We start from the raw sequence: 20,769 nt of genomic DNA, 5'->3' as shown, positions 1-20,769 counted from the left end.
TACTTTTTTGGTCTTTAAAATGTTTACTTTTTTAAAAAAAAAGATTTATTTATTTTAGAGAGAGTGTGTGCATGAGTAGGGGGAGGGGCAGAGGGAGAGGGAGAGAATCCCAAGCAGACTCGCTGCTGAACTTGGAACCCAACGCAGGGCTCCATCCATCAACCCTGAGATCAGGACCTGAGCCAAAACCACGAGTTGGACATTCAACTGACTGAGCCACCGAGGTGCCCCTAAAATGTAGATTTCTTGAAATAAGATGAATAAAGCATGATAAAATTGATCCCTAAATTATGAAAAGAATTTAAAAGTAACCTTTAGGGATCCCTGGGTGGCGCAGCGGTTTGGCGCCTGCCTTTGGCCCAGGGTGCGATCCTGGAGACCCGGGATCGAATCCCACGTCGGGCTCCCGGTGCATGGGGCCTGCTTCTCCCTCTGCCTGTGTCTCTGCCTCTCTCTCTCTCTCTGTGTGACTATCATAAATAGTAAATAAGAATTAAAAAAAAAAAAAGATTAAGAATTTAAAAGTAACTTTTAAAAAAGCCATAATGTTAATATAATTATTTCTTCCTTTTAGGACATGTGAACTTATATATTTGACACAACCCAGCAGTTTGTAAGTAGTTCAGAGCATATTATTTTTATCTTTTTGGTTTCTTAAAAGATTTTTCTGGAAAAATCACTAACATGTTGATAATGCCAGGGTTAGTTTGATTGATTATAGCATGCTACTTCATAAATTAAGGTTGTAGATTTAAACCCTATGCAGATTACTTATTTTCTCACAAAGAAAATGATATGAAATATCTGCCCTTTACTACAAGGAGAACTAATAGGGTGAAAGTTGATTCAGTGCAACATATCACCAGTTCTGGGAAACATGCAAATTCACTGACTTAACCTTTTTTTAGTGTTTGTTATTGGCACTTTATTAACTTTATTAAGACTGAGAGCATAGTTTGTGTGACTAAATGTGAAAGTGTATATTAAAATTTCCAAATTATTTTTTTTAATGTATGATATATACTCCGACAGAATACCCATGTAAGAGCTCTAGAGATTTTCTTTGGAAACAGAATGTAGTGTATGAGATTTTCTGCCTCACTGAACTAGTAGTATTGAAGATGATAGATACAAAGGGAAATTACATGTTTATTAATTATATTAATCTATTCCAGTTGTTAATACCAACAGGTTATCAAGGCATAGTGTTAAATTGGTAAACTAGAGTCACCCAAACCTGCATTTTTCTGCTTAAGTGCTGATTTTAATTAGAAAAGAGCAGAAAAGTATTAATTAGAAACCAAGTACATCATAGTATACCACTTCCTGTGCATCTTTTTAGATTAGAATATAAATATTAAATATTTCCTTTATAAAATATATGCTACTTTATGGGCTAAATATAAATATCTTGGTAGAAACACTAAATTGAGACAACTTGAGTTAATGTGGAAGTTGTGCATTTAAAATGGATTGTATTTTCTTATGCAATCAACTTAGGCCTATAATGTAAAAAAAGGAAAAAAGATAGTTGGAAAACTGTCAGAATAATTTTTTTTCTCCTTTCTATTTGTTTACTAGGATATCTACTGAAATAAACTCTGTGTTGGTGCTAAAAGTTTCTTGGATCACATTTTTACTAGCTAAAGGTAAAGTCACTATGTTTGTTACATGTTAGTGTTTCAAATGTAATAAAAATTATTTTGGACTAGGTTCAAAATTTGTTATTCAGTTTAATGTTACTCCCCCACACCCCCCCAATCCTCTGTGTGGCTTGCTACCTATTAATAAGTTCTTGTAATTCTGGCACTGTAAGCAACTTTGGAAATTTCTAATTTTATTTCTGCTTTTAATATCCTTTTATTCTTCCTTTTTTAAAAAAAAGTTACTCTTCTTATTAAAATGATACATATTCATGATACATAATTCAAATAATAAATTATTTTATATAATTTTACTCAAACTTTACAGAAGAAAATAACAAGAGAAATGGAGGGAATTTTTTTTAATAAATTTATTTTTTATTGGTGTTCAATTTACCAACATACAGAATAACACCCAGTGCTCATCCCATCAAGTGCCCCCCTCAGTGCCTGTCACCCATTCACCCCCACCCCCCGCCCTCCTCCCCTTCTACCACCCCTAGTTCATTTCCCAGAGTTAGGAGTCTTTATGTTCTGTCTTCCTTTCTGATATTTCCCACACATTTCTTCTCCCTTCCCTTATATTGCCTTTCACTATTATTTATATTCGAAATGGGGGGGAATTACTTAAATTTAGAACAGTGTTTTGTCACTTAAACAGTATTATTTCCTAGAATATTTTTCTAAGATTATGAAAAAGCATTACTAAAAAAATTAAGGTTAGAATCTTCATTGTATTTAAGTTTATGTTTTGACCTAAAGCAATTTATATTAATCTGCTTTGAAGAAAAAGAATGTTAGTACAGTATTACCACTCTTCCTGTTACCTCTCCATCCCCCACTTTGAGATTTGCTTATTATCATTACATTACCAATGATAATGACATTTATATTCCATTCTATAATTATAATTACCTGTTTAGTCTCACTTCTGTATATCTTTGGATTATAAGCTTATCACCACTCCTCTACTATAACTTCTCCATTTCTGAGTTCTTTATTTTGATTCATCTTTAGCTGGCTGATTTTTACCAAGAAGGAATTTTTCAAAAAAAGGTTTTGGGCGCTATATTCCCTGTATTTGTCATGTTTATGAATCATGTCTGTAGTCTTTATACTTGAAGGACCACTAGGCTGTCTATGCTATTCTTGTGTCATACTAGTTTTCCTCAGGACACTGTTTTATGGCATTGAACATTGCTGTTGAGAAATAGGAGACTAGCTTTAATTTTCCACCTCACTCACTTTCTGAGTACTTGATTTTTTTAAAAATTTGAGGCTCAGTACCTTAACTAGAATAGCTCTTGATTTTATTATTCCATATTAGTTTTTCTTCTAACACGGTACCTCTGTTTAAACTGCAGGTTCTGCTCTTCATTTCAAAAACCTCTTAACACACTACATTTTAAAATATTGTTCTTTTTTTAAAAAGATTTATTTATTCATGAGACACACACACACACACACAGAGAGAGAGAGAGAGAGAGAGAGAGAGAGAGGCAGAGACACAGGCCGAGGGAGAAGTAGGCTTCATGCAGGGAGCCCGACGTGGGATTCGATCCCGGGTCTCCAGGGTCAGGCTGTGGGCTGAGGTCCACGCTAAACTGCTGAGCCACCCGGGCTGCCCCTAAAATATTGTTCTATTCAGTTAGGTATTATTCTGTTATGTTTCAGGAACTTAACTATCTTATGTTGGATTGTTTTTGTCCTCCATATTTACTTTTTTTTCTCTTATTATTCTGTTCTTTGGTCTTTTTCTTATTTATGAACTGTTTCTGTCTCAAGCTTTTCTTCTGTTTTGAGTTAAACTATATTTTAATGGTGTTATTTGGTTCTCAGTTTTTCCTTAGCTTTTTGTTGTTTTTATACAGTTCGTTTTTTATTTCTTAGTGCAAGGAGTCCTATGGCATTTTCTTCTGATAGATTATCTTCTAGATTAAGTTCTCTCTCTGCCTTTTTTCTTTTGTATGTTGTGACTCTATATTTTCTTTTCTTTTTCTTTTCTGTAGTATGTTTGCATAATCGCTGTGCTTCTCGCCTACTCCCTTCTCCCCATGTTACTCCCTCCCCCATGTTATGTGGGCAGCCCTGACCTGATGTTCTACTTTCTCTGCCGTGCGTGGTTGGTGTGTGATGTTCTGTTTTCTCTGATGTAGTGTGAATAAATCTCTTTTCACTCACTTTGCATTTTTATCTTTGGCTGATTGTGTTTTCTAAAGAGCTACAAAATGAGTACAGCCTTTTTTTTTTTTTTTTTAAGATTATATTTATTTGACAGCACAAGCAGAGGGGAGGGAGAGGGAGAAGCAGACTCCCCACTGAGCAGGGAGCCTGAGTACTTTCAACTTAAGTACTTTTGCTGCTGATGGATGGAACAGAGACAACTTACTGTTCACCTCAAATCTCTATTAGGCTGGATCTGTACTCTACTCTCCCGCCTTGCCCTTGACCCTGTACCATGAATTCCCCTCTTTTTAGCAGAAAGGGCAAGAGAAATCATGAGCGTCCCCAGGGTGGCAGCAGTCTGCTTGGCAACCAATCAATGTTGGGTACAAAAGGTGCCTCACACGGGTACCTCATTGTAGAATAACAGGTTCGTTGAAGAAGGTGAGCAAAACATAGGATTAATGAATAAGAATCCTGCTTTGGATGGTGACTTGGATAAAGAGTTTTAAATTTAAAAAAAAAAGGGGGGGGGGGCTCGATCCCAGGATCCCAGAATCATGACCTGAGCTGAAGGCAGATGCTTAACTGACTGAGCGACCCAGGCACCCCTGCATGTACAGGCTTTTTATTATACTTTTAGTCAGAGGTTGAGAGAGAAAGTGGAGAATTCATCTGGAATGATATGAGTCTGTCGTTCCAAGATTTTTGTTAAAACGAACTCTAAAATAGAACACTTCTAGTGATAATTACATCCTGTTTCCATAGTGGGATTGTGTTGGGATTTGGATTGGTCCCCAGTTCAGCATTGCACACTAGAATCTCTGTGTTTGTCAGAAAGTTAGCTTTCCTTTATTTCTTCTGCTTTACCTTATCCCATCATTAGCAATTTCTACTCCCTCCAAGTTAGAAGAGAAGGTGAAGATACTCTGAATCAATAGCTCTCAAATTTGATGTTGTTACTGTCACTTAGTACATTTTTTTCATTTTATTTAATTGGGTATTGGAGGACAATTCTTTGATATGACTTTACCCTACTATTTTTAACTACAAGTCCTTTATCATTCTTTACCTCTGTGGTATTTCTTAATAATTTCTAAGTCTATTACAAACATGTTTGCAGTATACATATGGATCTAAAAAACCTACCTGATGCAGGGTTATCTGTTTTCTCACATTGTTTCTATACTTTCAGTATTTGTTTGGATTATTAATGGTCTAGCAATCAGATACCAAGAAAATAGTGAGCCAAATTAAACTTCTTTTAAAAATATTACACAGGGGCAGCCCTGGTGGCGCAGTGGTTTAGCACCACCTGCAGCCCAGGGTGTGATCCTGGAGACCCGGGATCGAGTCCTGCGTCGGGCTCCCTGCATGGAGCCTGCTTCTCCCTCTGCCTGTGCCTCTGCCTCTCTCTCTCTGTCTCTCATGAATAAGTAAATAAAATCTTTAAAAAAATTATTTTCAGAAATAATAAATTCCATAGCTCTTACCAAAACTGGAAATAAGTTTAAAAAAAGCAAAGACTGGGGATCCCTGGGTGGTTCAGTGGTTGAGCATCTGCCTTCAGCCCAGGGTGTGATCCTGAAGTCCCGGGATCGAGTCCCACGTTGGGCTCCCTGCATGGAGCCTGCTTCTCCCTCTGCCTGTGTCTCTGCCTCTCTCTCTCTCTCTCTCTCTCTCTCTCTCTCTGTGTCTCTCATGAATAAATAAAAATAAAATAAAATATTTAAAAAAATAAAAATTAAAAAAAAATAAAGCGAAGACTGGGATGCCTGGGTGACTCAATGGTTGAACATCTGCCTTCGGCTCAGGTCGTGACCTTTGGGTCCTGGAATCGGATCCCACATCGGGCTCCCTGCATGAAACCTGCTTCTCCCTCTGCCTGTGTCTCTGCCTCTCTCTGTGTCTCTCATGAATAAATAAATAAAATCTTAAAAAGAAAAAATAAAAATGAAAAGCAAAAAACAAAATGAATGTAGACATAGGGCATGAAATATAATAATAATAATAATAATAATAATAATAATAGCTAGATGTAAAATTCTCATAGTAGATTTATGCTTCATTTATAATTTCATAAGTTCATATATTTGTATGTGTATTTTTATATATTTCAAATCTGAGTTCTTGCAAAACAAAAAAAAAATTTAAGTTCTTTAACATGCCTCTAGCGATTCTGGAACAAGTCAATATTTGCATATTCCCATACCCACAATTCTCTCTGATTTAAACATCTCAATCTCAATCTCTAATCTGTTACTTTACATTATAAACCTATTTTATTTTCAGGGGAAGTGTTACAAATGGAGGATGATCTCGTCATCTCATTTCAGTTAATGCTCTGTGTCCTTGACTATTTTATTAAACTCTCACCTCCTGCATTGCTTAAAGAACCATACAGTAAGTATTGTACATAATTTATGCATCTCCATCATCACCCAACAATTGTTTATTTAATGTTGACTAGGACCAAAACATGCTTCTAGAGCTGAAGGGATGATAAAAAATAAATCAAACATGGACTCTGCCCTCAAGTAGTATAAGATATAATAGTAGAGATAAAACAAATAAGGTAGTCATCAGTAAGTAGTCTGGGCCAAAGTACATTAATACTATGAGAGTTCAGGAAGTGTGGAAGATTTTTAGCTGGAGAAGACCAAGGAAGATCATATAAAAGAGGTGGATTTGAACTGAGTGTTGAAGAGTAGATAGCATTTGGGTGTTAGGGGAAGTTGTGGTAGGATATTCTCAGTAAAGAGGAAGTTAAGAGGTAAGACAGAGATAGGAGTGAAACTTCATGAGAAAGAGTAGTTCATTCTGCAGGAGGAGATTACCTAATTCGTGTTATTGGATGCTACGATTATTATGTGACTAAATTTTTTTTTTGCATATGAATTGTAATTGATCTACCTTAATGGGTCATGAGGTGGGAAGTGTTTTTAAATGAAAGTAACTGTTACTAAAAAAACTGAAACATAAAAAATAAAAAAAAAAACTGTTGCTGGAATAGATAGCATTAAGGAAAGATGAGTATATTCCTCGTAAAATGGCATTGTTTCTTTTGGTGGCATCAACAGTAGAATTTCAAAATCACTTATACTACAGAGAAATGTAAACTTAAGTAAAGCGGAACTGATCTGTTGGTCCTAAAATGATTAAAGTATTAATAATACTAAAAATAATAGAGGACAATTCAAAACATGAAGTCTCAGTGTTTTTGGAAATGCCTGAAAAGCTGAAGCCTAATTAATCTTCTTGAACAATAACCTCATGAAAAAATGAAGTCTGGAGCAGAATTTTGAAAATGTGTTGAATATGGTTTGACAGGAAAAGGTCAGTAGCAGAAACCACATACAAAACAGGAGAAAAAAAATAGAAAACAAATATATTTTAAAAATTTCTGAGTCTGCCAAGATGATATTTATTCCCTCACTTTTTTTTTTCATTGTTACAAATTTAGCAAGTTGATGTCAGATATTAGTTTAGGTTGACAGGCTTTGTTCTTTCGGATTATTCGAAAGTACATTTTAATTCTCTAAGTGCTGTCTTAAAGAGAAACCAGGATGAGGTGATAAATTGAATAAGGTAAACTTCTAATTAACTTTTTATTATGGAGAATTTCAAGTGAATATAAGAGTAGACAATAGTATAATAACCCCCATGTACTTAATTACCACCTTCAGCATATAACTTTGGTCAGTCTGTAGCCCCATCTGCTGTCCAGTTGCATTAACTATATTATTTTGAAGCACATGTTTGCCTACCATTTCATCCTTATAAATTTTAGTATGTACCTCAAAAACATAGTCTTTTTAAAAAGCATAATAACTACCATTATCACACCTAAAAATCACTTAAAAGTGTTTCCTAACCTAGTACCACAATATACCTAGATAGTGTCCAGATTTTCAATTGTCTTTTAAAAGTGATTTTAAAACTTTTTTATAGGTTGGCTAAATCAGAATCTAAATAAGATCTTTACCTTATGATTGGTTGATATACTTTGGAGACTTTTAAAAAACTTCCTTCTCCATTCATCTTTCTCTTTTTTTCCTTATAATTTATTTATTAAATAATTAGATAGTTTATTCTGTGGAGTTTCTTGTGGTTTAATTTTTTTCTGATTGCATCCTTTTATATAGTTTAGTGTGTTGCTGTATTCTCTCAATTTCCTGTAAATTGTTGGTCAGGCCTGGAGGCAGTTAATGATTTTCATATCTAGTGATCTGTTACCTCTTTAATAGCTGGATTCACTTTCAGTTTGAACTGGGAATGCTCAAAGTAATACAGGAGATTTTTTTAAATCACCCTTTATTATATTATAATATTTACATACTTTTTTAAAAAACATTATTTATTATGGTATTTGCTCAAACTTTAAAAAATTTATTTATTTTTATACTATGTCTAGCAGTTGAGTCCATAAATACTTATTCTTTTTAAGACTCTTCAAGATAGAAAAGATTTTTTTCCTCTTTACAGACTGAGTATAGGATACATTTAGAATTAGTTTTTAAGTTGGCTGTTTCCCTTGCCTTCTCCATATTTGCCTATCAGGCTTTAAATATTTTATAGTTTCTTTTTTGGACTAGTTGGGGGTAGAAGAGAATAGGGATGCCAAAAACTATTATCAGTACATAACTTAAAATAGATATTCAATAAATAGATAAAACTGTTAGCCTTTTAATGAAGCCTAATAAATAAAAGTAGCAGAATGTTACTAAGATTATTTCTGATCTCCCAAGTTAGAATACTTCATTATTTTATACAGTGGAATGTACAATTGTTCTTATCTAATTTACCATTTTTACAGAAACAGCTGTAATACCTTTTAATGGTTCACCTCGAACACCAAGGCGAGGTCAGAACAGGAGTGCACGGATAGCAAAACAACTAGAAAATGATACAAGAATTATTGAAGTTCTCTGTAAAGAACATGAATGTAATATAGATGAGGTAATTTAACTTCATGATTTCTTTAAAATGAAGTAGATTTAGATGTAAGTTCTTCCTATCAGTATATACTTCTTTCATGACAAGCTTGCTTTTGTAATTAGTGCCAATTCTTTTGCAGCAAAATATTTAGAAAAAATTTATTTTTCATATTGACTTACTTTGATTTTAAAGAGAGGTAGCTCCCTTACTCAGGAATCACTGAAAGATACATCATTATGGCAATAGTTTTCAAATGAATTTGTTCTTTGATTCCTCTGTGGTTACTGATGATTCCTAATGTTTTAAAATACCCTGCTAAGAAAACCCTGGTGTTTTGGTTTAGTGATAAGTAATATCAACGTTAAATTTCTGTTCAGCCTACACGCCCTTTCCTAATATTATAGTAGATGTTAAAGGCTGGTAGAAAATACACATGAACACCCTGGAATCGCTTATCTTGTTCGTAGAATCTGGAGTGTTGGAATTGGAAGGAATCCTAGGAATCATGTACTCAGCCTCCTTGTAGTAATGAGTCAGTGAGCTTCTAGAGACTGATAGCTAATTACTAACAGGGCTAGACTTTGGGAAACCTGCTACTAGTTGTTCCTTTCCGTCTGCTATGCTGTTTCTCTCCTAGGTTGTTATATTGCCCACAGTTCACTACCACCAGATAGTTGTATGAGATGTCGCATCTTTGAAATTTTTCTGTCAACTCTGGGAAGGAATGGAATATGATCTCAAAATCTAGTTTAAGAAGTATTGGAATAGTTTATCGGGCTGTCTTAATGTTAGCACTGTGCCTTTTGTTTATTTTAATAAAGGTATAGCTATACACCTATGGTTATAGATTTATCAGCTTTATACTTCTATATTTACTTTTTTACTTTTCTAGAATGACAATCTTTGCTAATCTGAAAAATGTAGTTGAAATATTTTTTTTTAATACAGTCTTTTGCTAACTCCCTCAAGATAATGAATATATATAAATGCAGTTTTCTAATTTCTGGTTATTAATCCTCTGGCTTTCAAAACTACTTATTAAATTTCATTTCTAAAATCAGGCATAAGCCATTTAAATTTTTTTCATTTTAAATAACTTTTTGTAATTTAGAATATAGGAATGATTTTTAAAGTACAGCTGATTAAAAACTTTGGTAGTATTTGATATTAATTGACACTTGATTATTTAGACATAGCATTTTTAGTTATATAACTATTGGTTAGTTACATTTATGGCTATATAATTATTGGTTAGTTAACACTAAATGGTTAAGTAGAACTACCCACTTTGTAAATACTCAAGTTAAATGGGAGTTAATCAGAAAACAAAATTAGTAAGTATTACAGAAGCCTAATTCTTGCAATATATTTATGAAGTTGAAGATATAAACTGATATTATTTCCACCTTAATAAATGTAGACCTCAAATGTGTAAAAGGAAGTGAAAATAAGTGGTTTAAAATTTTGTAACACACACACACAATTTTGTAACACATTGCCAGTATAGCAATTTTTAGCCAGGAATGTGACTCAGGTTTCCTGATTACAGCCTTTATTATCCATGTTAATAAATGTAGGGTGCTTTTGTATGAAACTGCATCATTCTACTAAATATTGTTATTTGATTTTGAATTGAATTACTGGGTATTCTTTATGTGTGTGAAATTATTTTCTGGTGAAACAGGTTATTCTCCTGAATTTATGCTAAAATAATTGACTTGATAATTCCTAAGCTAGCTATCAGATGATGAGTGTGAAGTGGCCTAAAAATATGCTTTAGGAAGAAATCGGAAACAGTCTAAAGAAGAGAAGAGTCTTGCCTGTGATGACAAATTGGGTTTTAATTCTAGCTCTGCCCATTCCTAGCTGTATAACTTTGGTCAAGTTGCTTAATTTTTTCAAGCCATATTTTCATCATCTTTTAAATATAGAATATTGAAGTTGGTTTCAATGGATTTTCTTCTTATAAATCCTATTTCATTAACAATTCTCTACTCCCATTCTAAGACTTGAAATCTGCCTCACATAATTGAAAAGTAAATAATTGAATTATAAACAAGCATCATTATGTTCAATGTATGTCATTGATCAGTAGTCAGTTAACACTTTCATTTTAGTGTTAATAATGACAGATTAAGTTTTTTTATTTTAATGGCTATGTTGTAACTTTATCTTTTTCAGGTGAAAAATGTTTATTTCAAAAATTTCATACCTTTTATGAATTCTCTTGGAATTGTAGCTTCTAATGGACTTCCAGAGGTAATCTGAAAGAAAACTTAATTAGTAAAAAGTTAATGTGTTTTGGGAGGGAGAAGTAGCTAATTTCTTAAAATTATTTTTTATTAATTTTTTTTTCTCAAGAAAAGAAACCTAAGAATTTTGGTGAACTAACTTTATATAAGTAATAGAAAAACTTTTTGAATATATATCTATATATATATATTCAGATATATAAATAAGCACCATTTGTAATTTGCACTAGGAATTGATTTCTACTGAAATTTTTCAAAAATCTAAGTGTAGGTTTTTGAATTTCTGAATGCCATTATAGTTAAGTATAACAAAATATGCACAAATTTGATTCTAGTTTGGTACACATCCTTAAGCATAGGATCCATGGATTGATGCCCTCAACATGATTGGCATTACTGTATTGTGGAGCATCTCTTTTGAATATTTTAAACTACTTAAAGATAAATTCTGTTGAAATAGCTGTGATTATATTGCAGAAATGTTTTACCTTAGAGGTGTGCCATCCATCTGTCTCTTTTCACATTTTGCCTCAAATGTCTTGCTCTTCAATGAGAACAGAACAACTGAGAACTTTTTGTGGTAAGATGAAGTGTGTGGAGAAAAGGATGCTTAGATAAATGATGAAGAACAAGTACTCAGGGATAAACCACTGTTTTATTTTTTTTTTATTTTTTTTTTTAAATTTTTATTTATTTATGATAGTCACAGAGAGATAGAGAGAGGCAGAGACACAGGCAGAGGGAGAAGCAGGCTCCATGCACCGGGAGCCCGACGTGGGATTCGATCCCGGGTCTCCAGGATTGCGCCCTGGGCCAAAGGCAGGCGCCAAACCGCTGCGCCACCCAGGGATCCCAAACCACTGTTTTAGAAGCACCTGGCATTAGTTACCAAGACCAAAAGACATGAAGTCGGTTAGTCTGCTGATTCTGTGACCCGATTTGGTGGCTAGTCCTTGAATTAATAAACTTATTCATCCAACAGTTATTTATTGAGTGCTTAATATATGCCAGGCATTGTGCTAGATACTATTCATAAGAGATTTAACTCAGTCACTGTCGTTAAGGTAGTAGTGGGAGAAAGACACAGAAATGGGACACTACAGGAGTTTGCACGAGTCTGATAGAAGTATGAACAAATCGCTGTGATATCTCAGAGGAGGCCATCTAATCCGAAGTGGGGCAGATCAGTTTTGTGGAAAACTTTGGAGGTGTAATTTCTCAGCTGAGTAGCTTTATGAGAAATGACATTTCCAGTAGTAGAAATTAATAGATTCAAAGGGACAGTGATATGTGATAGTGTGGTCTCTTCAGTGAACACCAACTAATTCACTAAGATTGGGATGCAGGGCAGAAGACTGGTAAGATAGACTGGAGACAAGAAAAGAGGCCAAGTGTATTATGGAGTTTTCTTATCAACTGATGTACCAAAAAAAAAAAAAAATAGGCTGTTCACAACTGCAAAGAATCTTGGACACTCATTGTAATTTTTCTTCTTTTAGAGTGGATTAGTTTTATTAGAAATTTTAAGATAAACTTTAAATTTACGCTAGCACTTTTCATATAGCATTAATAGCTGCCAGTCAAATAAGTGATTGATAATTAGTGCCTCACTAAGATCAGGCAGGAACAATGATTAAACTTAATCAACATGAATGACTGTTCTACCTAAAAACCTTAAATAGACAAAAAGTTTACATTTAACTAGATTTCTTCCTGTCACTCGTTTTGAAATACAATTTGAGTTCTCTAAGGTTAGAAACACTCAGACTTTAAAAGTCATAGCAGAAGTCTGCCAAATATAGTTGTCCACTGGGCATTCGTTTTTAAATTATGATTAGAAAATTATGAATCAGAACTTGTGATAGAATTACAGATTCTAGCAAATGAAGAAGTATCTGAGATTAGGAATACATTGTGCAAATGTGTTAATTGGGCTAATACTCTTGCCCAAGATACTTAACTAAAGGAAGTTAGAGTGCATCAAAAGGTAAGCGGAATATATAATCAAGAGGATTTGTTACTTTTGAAAAATATTTTTAGGGTAGCCCCGGTGGCGCAGCGGTTTAGTGCTGCCTGCAGCCTGGGTGTGATCCTGGAGACCCTGGATCAAGTCCCATGTCAGGCTCTCTGCATGGTGCCTGCTTCTCCCTCTGCCTGTGTCTCTGCCCCCCCCCCTCTCTCTCTGTGTCTCTATGAATAAATAAATAAATACTCTTAAAAAAAATAAAAAAACAAAAATATTTTTAGATTGATAAGCATAGTGGAGGATTAACAGTGAGGGATGTGTAGGATGTTTGGAGGATCTTGACAATTAAGTGGTTATAATATCACCTATTTTTTGTCTTACTGAGAGTCTATCTCAGTACTGTTTTGTGTTATTGGTGGTCATTGTCTACATAAAATTCTAATGAATGAGGTGCATGCATAAAATCTGTTTAAAATTGGAGTTAAAAAATAGGAAAGTTTTAATGTCACTTAGATATGCTTTATTTTTATTGCATGTGAACTATGTATATTATAAAAGTAAGTATGTACAAAGATGTCTTTACATCTGTACTTCTGTGGATTGAGAAATGTAATGATACGAAAAGATTAATTAATCATCAGTTTTTTGTGTTTTTTTTTTTGAGGTGGAAAGTCTCTCTAGACAATATGAAGAGATTTACCTTAAAAACAAAGATTTTGATGCAAGATTATTTCTGGATCATGATAAAACTCTTCAGATTGATCCTACAGACAGGTACTTTTTCTTTTTTTTTTTCCCTGGCGATAGGTTCATTTTAATATAGATAGATTACATAGGTTTTTGTTTAACTTCATCATCTTTAAATTTCATTTATAATAAGTTACTTTACATGCCTTTCTGTAAAGCTAATAATAAGGTAAACAGTATTCTAAGCATTAATGTACTAATAAATAGAGAATTTCTCTGAATTGTTTTCTATAGCAACTTTTTTTTTTATTAAACTTAATATAATTTTAAAACATGCACTAAAAGAAAATTGTTGCAGTAATTTACCTAAGTGGTAGTCTCTTTCTTTGGCCCCACGCTTTTTTTTTTTTTTTTTATAAACTATTATTTGCTTGGTTATTTTTTTTTTAATGTTAATATGAAAGTGTATTCTCTTGAATTACGTAGAATTATAAAGTAGGAATGATTGAGAGTAATTACAAAAAATTCAAATGATTATAAGTATGTTTAATTTTATGTCTTTACCATAAAATCCTTTAATTTGTAACTGAAAATATATATAATTTGTTGGTTAAACACAAAATGTTTTTAAAATGTTATTATTTAAGTCAAAGTAAAGTTTTTGGAAGGCATGATTGAACACCTCAAGCTTTGATATTTCTAAATACTGAACAGTTTGGTTTGTAATGCCATCTAACATCTAGAGATAGCATCTAACTTTCATTTTTAAAAATTTGTTAATGATTGGTGCACCTGTTTTTCATAAACCGCTCAATTTAAAAACAGTGGTGAAAAGTGTAAAGTTTTATTTATTTAAGCAGCTTTTGAATCATTTGTTTTCCTATCACCTGTGTAATTGACTTAAGATTTTGTATGATGGTATGAGGCAACAAGTAAAATATACTGCTCTTTTGGCTCAGATTGTGCATTTTCAATCTGAATGACTTTGCTTATCATTATATAGTTTTGAAATGCAGAGAACACCACGAAAAAGTAACTCTGATGAAGAGGTAAATGTGATTCTTCCACAGACTCCAGTTAGGTATGAATTTTCTTACTTTTGATTTTCATTATAATTATTTATTCAGTGCCTTATAGTACTTTGGGTTTGTTCATTTGTTCTGTTATATATTTGTATGTACATGCAACAAATATATATTGAGTGCTCTTTGTCTGCCAGGTATTTTACTAGTTGCTGAGGATATGATTGTTAAACCTAGTTCTGTCTGTGCTTAAGGAATATAACCTAGAATGGTAATGTGCTCCATCTCAGTAAATAAAAAAAGAAAAGATACATCACTCTTTGCTCTGCATGCAACGTAGAAGGATTGGAACCCTTTTAATGTCGTTTTCCTCACTTTCCACATTTATAAAATCTTATTGAATCTACCTTTAAAATACCTCTAGTCCATCTCCTGTCCTCCATTTGCACTCTTCACCACATTTGTCCAGAATCTCATTCTCTTTGTTTTGGATTTCTTGCAGTAGCCTACTAACTGATCTTGCTACATCTACTCTCCTCACTGTTCCCCTCTCCCCACCACCAAATATATTCTCCATAGAGCCCCAGAATAATTTTCTAGGAATGTAGGTCAGATCATGTTCACCCTGCTTTTAAAACTACTGACTGCTTCCTGTTGCATTTGAAATACACACTGGTTCAGAGTGCCTACAAGACCTTATATGACTGAGCTACTGTTGCCTCTCTAACCTCATCTTGTTTCCCTGCTCATTATGTACTGGCCAGTTTCCTGAATGCTTGAAGCTCTTCTTTTGTACTTGAGGACCTTCACACTTGCTTTTCCCTCTTGTTGAAACTCTTCCTTCTTTTTTTTTGTTTCTGTTATTACCAACAACTACTCTTCCTTTAGGTTCAGCACAAATATTCCTTTTTAAAAGATTTCTCTCTGAGGTATTTTTCTTTATTCTTCTTTCTCATAGTATACTGTTCTAGTCCTTCATAGTGTATATCATAATTTGTAATTAAAAATTAATTTGTGTGTTTGCCTGTTTTTGCCAGTACCCATAATAGCCTTTAAGGTTGATACCATGTGGACCATGACTTTTTTGTTCAACATTTAATAGTACCTAGGGAAATACATGGTTCATAGTAGGCAATCAGTAATATTTTTCAAATGATTATGCAGACATAAAGATACAATTCTGTGTAAGTGTAAAGTAGAGTAATAAACTTTTGACAAACTAATGAGATGGCATAGGAAGGACTTTATTGAACTGAATTTTGAAACAGACACAGGAGATTGGCATTTTAGGGAGTAGGAATAGCATGTACAAAGGCATGGAAATATAAAACAGTGATGTGTTTGGGGAATGATTAGCAGTTCTGTACTAGCTCACTCAATGGCAAGATGAAATGACAGGAGTGGAGGTGAATACTAGATCCTGAAGGGGACTTACATGCCATGCTGATAAGTTTGGACTTTGGCTTGTGCACGATTTGGCCTTTTGCCATACACAGGTGTTAAATTGGAGTAAGGATAAAATTAGAGTTGATTTTTGAAAGTTTATGTGGTAGTAGTTTGTGAGGGGATGGACTGAGGAGGACATGGTGAGAAATAGACCTGTCAGTCTGTCACAATAGTTCTTAACCAACCAAGGGTGCAAATTAGAGTAACCTAAGGAGGTGGTTTTTTTCCAAACTATACATGCCTAGCTAGACCCTACTACCATATACATAGTCAGAATCCTTGGAATGCTCTATTGTAGTGATTCAGTTGAGAAATGCTGAAGATCTGAACTGGGAACAAGAATAGGTTTGATAAATATTTGATGAATTCATATTTAGAATATTATTTGTGAGGCATTATGGGACATGAAGAAGTACTAAGTAGTAGGACATAAGGATTTTACAGATTTGAGAATAATCGGGGAAAGTTAAAACCATAAAAATATATGAGTTTGCCTGAAGTAAAAGTATAGTAGCAAGAATGGCTGCCTAAGGGCTGAGCCCTAAAGAGTGTTAGCATTTAAGTGCTAGAGAGAAGTTAGGGAGAATGAGGGGGGGGGGGGGTGCCCAGAGAATGAAGCCAAAAAGACCGAGGGAGGGAATTTCCAGGAAAGTGCAGGTGTTTGAGTGTCACATGCTTCGAGGAAATCAAGTATCAGAACAAGTGAGAAAGATCTTTTGGTGTCAGCAGTTATTTGTGGCTTTAGTCATTGTGGCTTAAGTGGATTAGGAGACGTACAAGTTATCGAAGCAATCCTGTTTGAAAGGTGAGAATGTATAAATATCAGTTGAGAGAGATATAATAGTTTGGTTTAATAATAAGAAAGATACCAAAATATCAGGGATATTTGTCATCTTTTTTCCTAAATGGAAACTTTCACCAAAGAAGTTAAAAACTTAAAGACAAGTTCTTTTTTCAAACTGAGCAAATGACATCAGTTCTAACTTTTACTGAAGTCACAAAAGAGAAAAAGAAAATGCTCACTGAACATGTTTGGTAAACAATATTTCAAGAATCTTTCAGCTATAAACATTCTATAGTTCTTTGCATCAATAAACAGTACCTACCGTAGCAATGCACTGCTACTCCAAAATTGGAACATTATAATTCACTATACAACACACACACACACACACACACACACACAATTACAGAATTAAATAAATCTTAAGGGATTGACCCGATTTTATGCTTTAACAGTGATGACTTCTAAAATTATGCTTTCATCTGAAGACCTCTGTTAAAGTCACATGCTTCTTCATTTGAATTATGGTATATCCTACTGTCTTTATTTGAAAAACTTTAATATTGTAGTAATCCTTTCTTAAAATTATCATTTTGATACTAGTTTATATGTTTTCTTAAAATATTAATTTGGCCAATTAATATTTTATTAAAGTAGTTTTATTAGTAAATAAATGTGTCAGTTCCTTAATTATAAACTTAGTGATTATGGAACATGTTCTTTAAATAAAATGAAATTCCTTGTAAGCAACAGTAAATGAAGGGTTATGTAAAGTCTTATTTCAGAGAACTTAAAGATAATTAGGAAATAGTGAGATTGAAAGATTCATTTAACTTGTGAAATAGAAACATTTTGTTTATTTGTTTTCCTTCACTGCTTAATATTTCTTCCTGTCTTTTTTTTTTCCTCTAGGACCGTAATGAATACTATCCAACAATTAATGATGATCTTAAATTCAGCAAGTGATCAACCATCAGAAAATCTGATTTCCTATTTTAATGTAAGCCATAAGTGAAACATTGTTATTGTGTTATCTTGACAAAGAAATTTGAAAGTAAAGTTAAAATACTGAGATTTTAAAAAAATCTCCCAATGGACATGTCCTTGTCTATCATCTTACTTCTTGCTTTTTTGAACCCTCCAGATTAATCATTGGTAGTATTGCTTTATTTTGGTAGTGTTATTTTTAGATTTTTTTCTTGTTTGCTTTTTGCCTTGCTCATCATTTTTTCTTGCAACTTAGACCTCATTTCTGATTTCATTTTCTTTCTTCAGTTACATACTTTAATAATTCCTCTAGTGAGGATTAGTTTGGAGTAAACTTATAAGGTTTTTGTTTTGTGGGTTTTTTTTGTCTTAAAGTATTACTCTTGTGTTTTGTAAGATAGATTAACTGAATCTCAGTTGTAGATTCTTTCTCTTAGATATTTGTAGATACTTTACAATTCTTGGTTCTCCCTGTTGCTATTTAAGAAATCTGAATCTAACTGTTGGTTTGTTTTGTATCTTTTCTCTCTGCTTTTAAGATCTTTTCTTTGAATGTGATATTAGGATTTAACATTTGTCACATCTCTACAGTCTTTCTTATATTCAGCCCATTTTTATTTACATTTCTTGCCTGGACTTGTGTGCATTGCAATTTGCTACTTCTGTAGACCTGAGTGGTTGGTATCTGAAGGGCCCCTGCTGTACAAAAAAAGGAGAGAGAAAAAGATAATGAAAACTAGCATCTGTGTTACTTGCTTGCTTCCTCACTCCTTATTTAAATTCAAATGAGAGTTAGGACTCATGAAATCCTTATCCATGGAAATTTGATAAGGCCAGGAGAATTATTAAAATTTGGCTTATTCCAATAACTGTGTAGTTAACTTTTTATTTAATATCATAACCTGCCTATGGTTTTGTCATGTTCTGTTCTTCTTGTTTATATGCCCCCCAGGAATTAGCAAAGTAATTTCTGTCATCGTATTCATAATTATGTTGGCTCAGAACTGATTTTGTTTGTCCAAATTGCATGATGTTCCTTCTATTTATGTATTATCTGGAGCACAAGAATATTTCCCAAACATGGCTACTCAGTAACTTAGAACTTTCAGAAGGGAAAATGATAGAAGTTGTAAGAATGATAATCTCTCTATTCTCTCTTCTCTCTCACTCTCCCTTTTTGTTTTATTTTGTTTTGTTTTGATTTCAACTAAATTCTAGTTAGTTAACATACAATGCAATATTGGTTTCAGGAGTAGAATTTAGTGACTCATCGCTTACATCCGACACCCAGTGCTCTTCACAGCAAGTGCCCTCTTTAATACCCTAAGAGTCTCTTATGGTTTATTTCCCACCGCGCACCCCGCCCCTGCCCCCTCTCTCCCTACCCCTAACACTACCCCCATAATCTCTCTTCTCAAATAAACTTTGAATATTTCCTACAACATTTTGAGGATATAGGAGCTCTTTTTTATTTTGAAGTACTTTAGTTTGGCAGGAAATTCTGCCTCGAAGGCATTCTCTGGAGCTTAATGTAAAGTTTAACATTAAATGAAGTTTAACAGCTTAACTGAAGTTTCCCGAAGACTGCAGATTGCTTTCTCTCAAGAGTGGGCATGTCTTGAAGATCAGTAAGTTTTTCTTTGAGTTTCCTTTTTTATTAGTTCAGGTTTTTTTTTTTTTTTTTTAATTAATGCTGTCTTTATTTTTTGTAAGTAAAATCTTAGAAGCTCTGGACATTTAAATGGATGTTTTGGTAACAATGACCTTATGAAAGGGAGTGTTTCTTTGTTTCTGTTTCTATGATACATGTGCTGTTTTCTTTTAGGTAGATAAGATTATTGATTTTATAGGATGTGAAATTTTTGAATGACAGTGTTCAGATTTCAAAGAAAATTATTCTTAGTTTTGCAAAGTTAATAGTATTTTGAAGGTATTTGATCTCTAAATATTATAAAAATAAAGTCAACCTTTGGTTGTAGCTGAAGAGAATCAGGTTTTTAATTTATTTAATAGATTATAGTATCAATTACAGAGTATTTTAATATATCATAATATGCGTTTTAGTAATCTTGTGATATATTTTAGTTATTACCATATAGCCCCACCCCATATGATTCATGTATTGAAACTTCTTTTGTAAGCATTTCTCTATCATGTGTTTCTGAAGAGGTAGCTAAATGATTTAATAACTCTTAACTTTTTGAAAGCACAGTTTGAAATTAGGAAATGCTACCAAACTCAAATCTTAGTTTTATCTTTACTATTTGTGTTTTAGGATAATGTACATCCCAATATAACTCTTAATTGAAAATAATTTATACTTGAGAATATGAGATTCTTTTTATTTTAGTAGTGGTATTATAATTGTTTCACTTTTAGGGGTTTTTGTTGTTGTTGTTGCAGTATAATTGACATACAACATTTTAGTAGTTCCTTTTTGTATTGTTGATGGTTTTTGTCACTGTGCAGAATCTTCTTTATTTTGATGTAGTCCCAGTTGTTTATTTTTGCTTTTGTTGCTTTTACTTTTGGTGTCAGATTCAGAAAATCAGATCTTTAAGAGTGATGTCAAGGAGCTTATCTCTTTTGTTTTTTTCTAGGAGTTTTATGGTTTCAGTGTCTTTAATCCACTTTGGGTCATGTTTTGTGAATTGTGTAAGATCGTGGTCAAGTTTTATTCTTTTTCATGTGGCTATCTACTTTATCCAGGGCTGTTTACTGAAAAGACTGTCCTTTCCCCATTGTATGTTCTTGCCTTCTTTGTCACAAATTTATTGACTATATACATGAGTTTATTTTTGGGCTCTCTGTTCTGTTCCACCAATCTGTGTGTCTGTTTGTGCCAGTACCATACTGTTTCCATTACTGTAGCTTTGTAATA

The 20,769-nt window shown here is 33.3% G+C and overlaps 1 protein-coding gene across 2 annotated transcripts in view; it reads left to right on the top strand.

Annotated features, from left to right (window-relative positions):
• Positions 1-20,769, top strand: part of RB1 (RB transcriptional corepressor 1) — a 139,917-nt gene that overhangs the window by 42,593 nt on the left and 76,555 nt on the right. The window contains exons 5-12 of one of the 2 annotated variants that reach the window (XM_072760553.1): positions 575-613; positions 1,582-1,649; positions 6,099-6,209; positions 8,623-8,765; positions 10,926-11,003; positions 13,627-13,736; positions 14,653-14,730; positions 17,814-17,901. In XM_072760553.1, coding sequence (XP_072616654.1) covers positions 575-613; positions 1,582-1,649; positions 6,099-6,209; positions 8,623-8,765; positions 10,926-11,003; positions 13,627-13,736; positions 14,653-14,730; positions 17,814-17,901 — 715 coding nt within the window. The remainder of the gene's footprint in view (positions 1-574; positions 614-1,581; positions 1,650-6,098; positions 6,210-8,622; positions 8,766-10,925; positions 11,004-13,626; positions 13,737-14,652; positions 14,731-17,813; positions 17,902-20,769) is intronic. The other variant, XM_072760554.1, reaches the window with a different exon arrangement.

This window comes from Vulpes vulpes, chromosome 6 (genome assembly GCF_048418805.1).
Source record: "Vulpes vulpes isolate BD-2025 chromosome 6, VulVul3, whole genome shotgun sequence".
In the NCBI taxonomy this organism is placed as follows: Eukaryota; Metazoa; Chordata; class Mammalia; order Carnivora; family Canidae; genus Vulpes; species Vulpes vulpes.
Note: the sequence above shows the minus strand (reverse complement) of the source record. Positions and strands in the feature narration are given on the sequence as shown.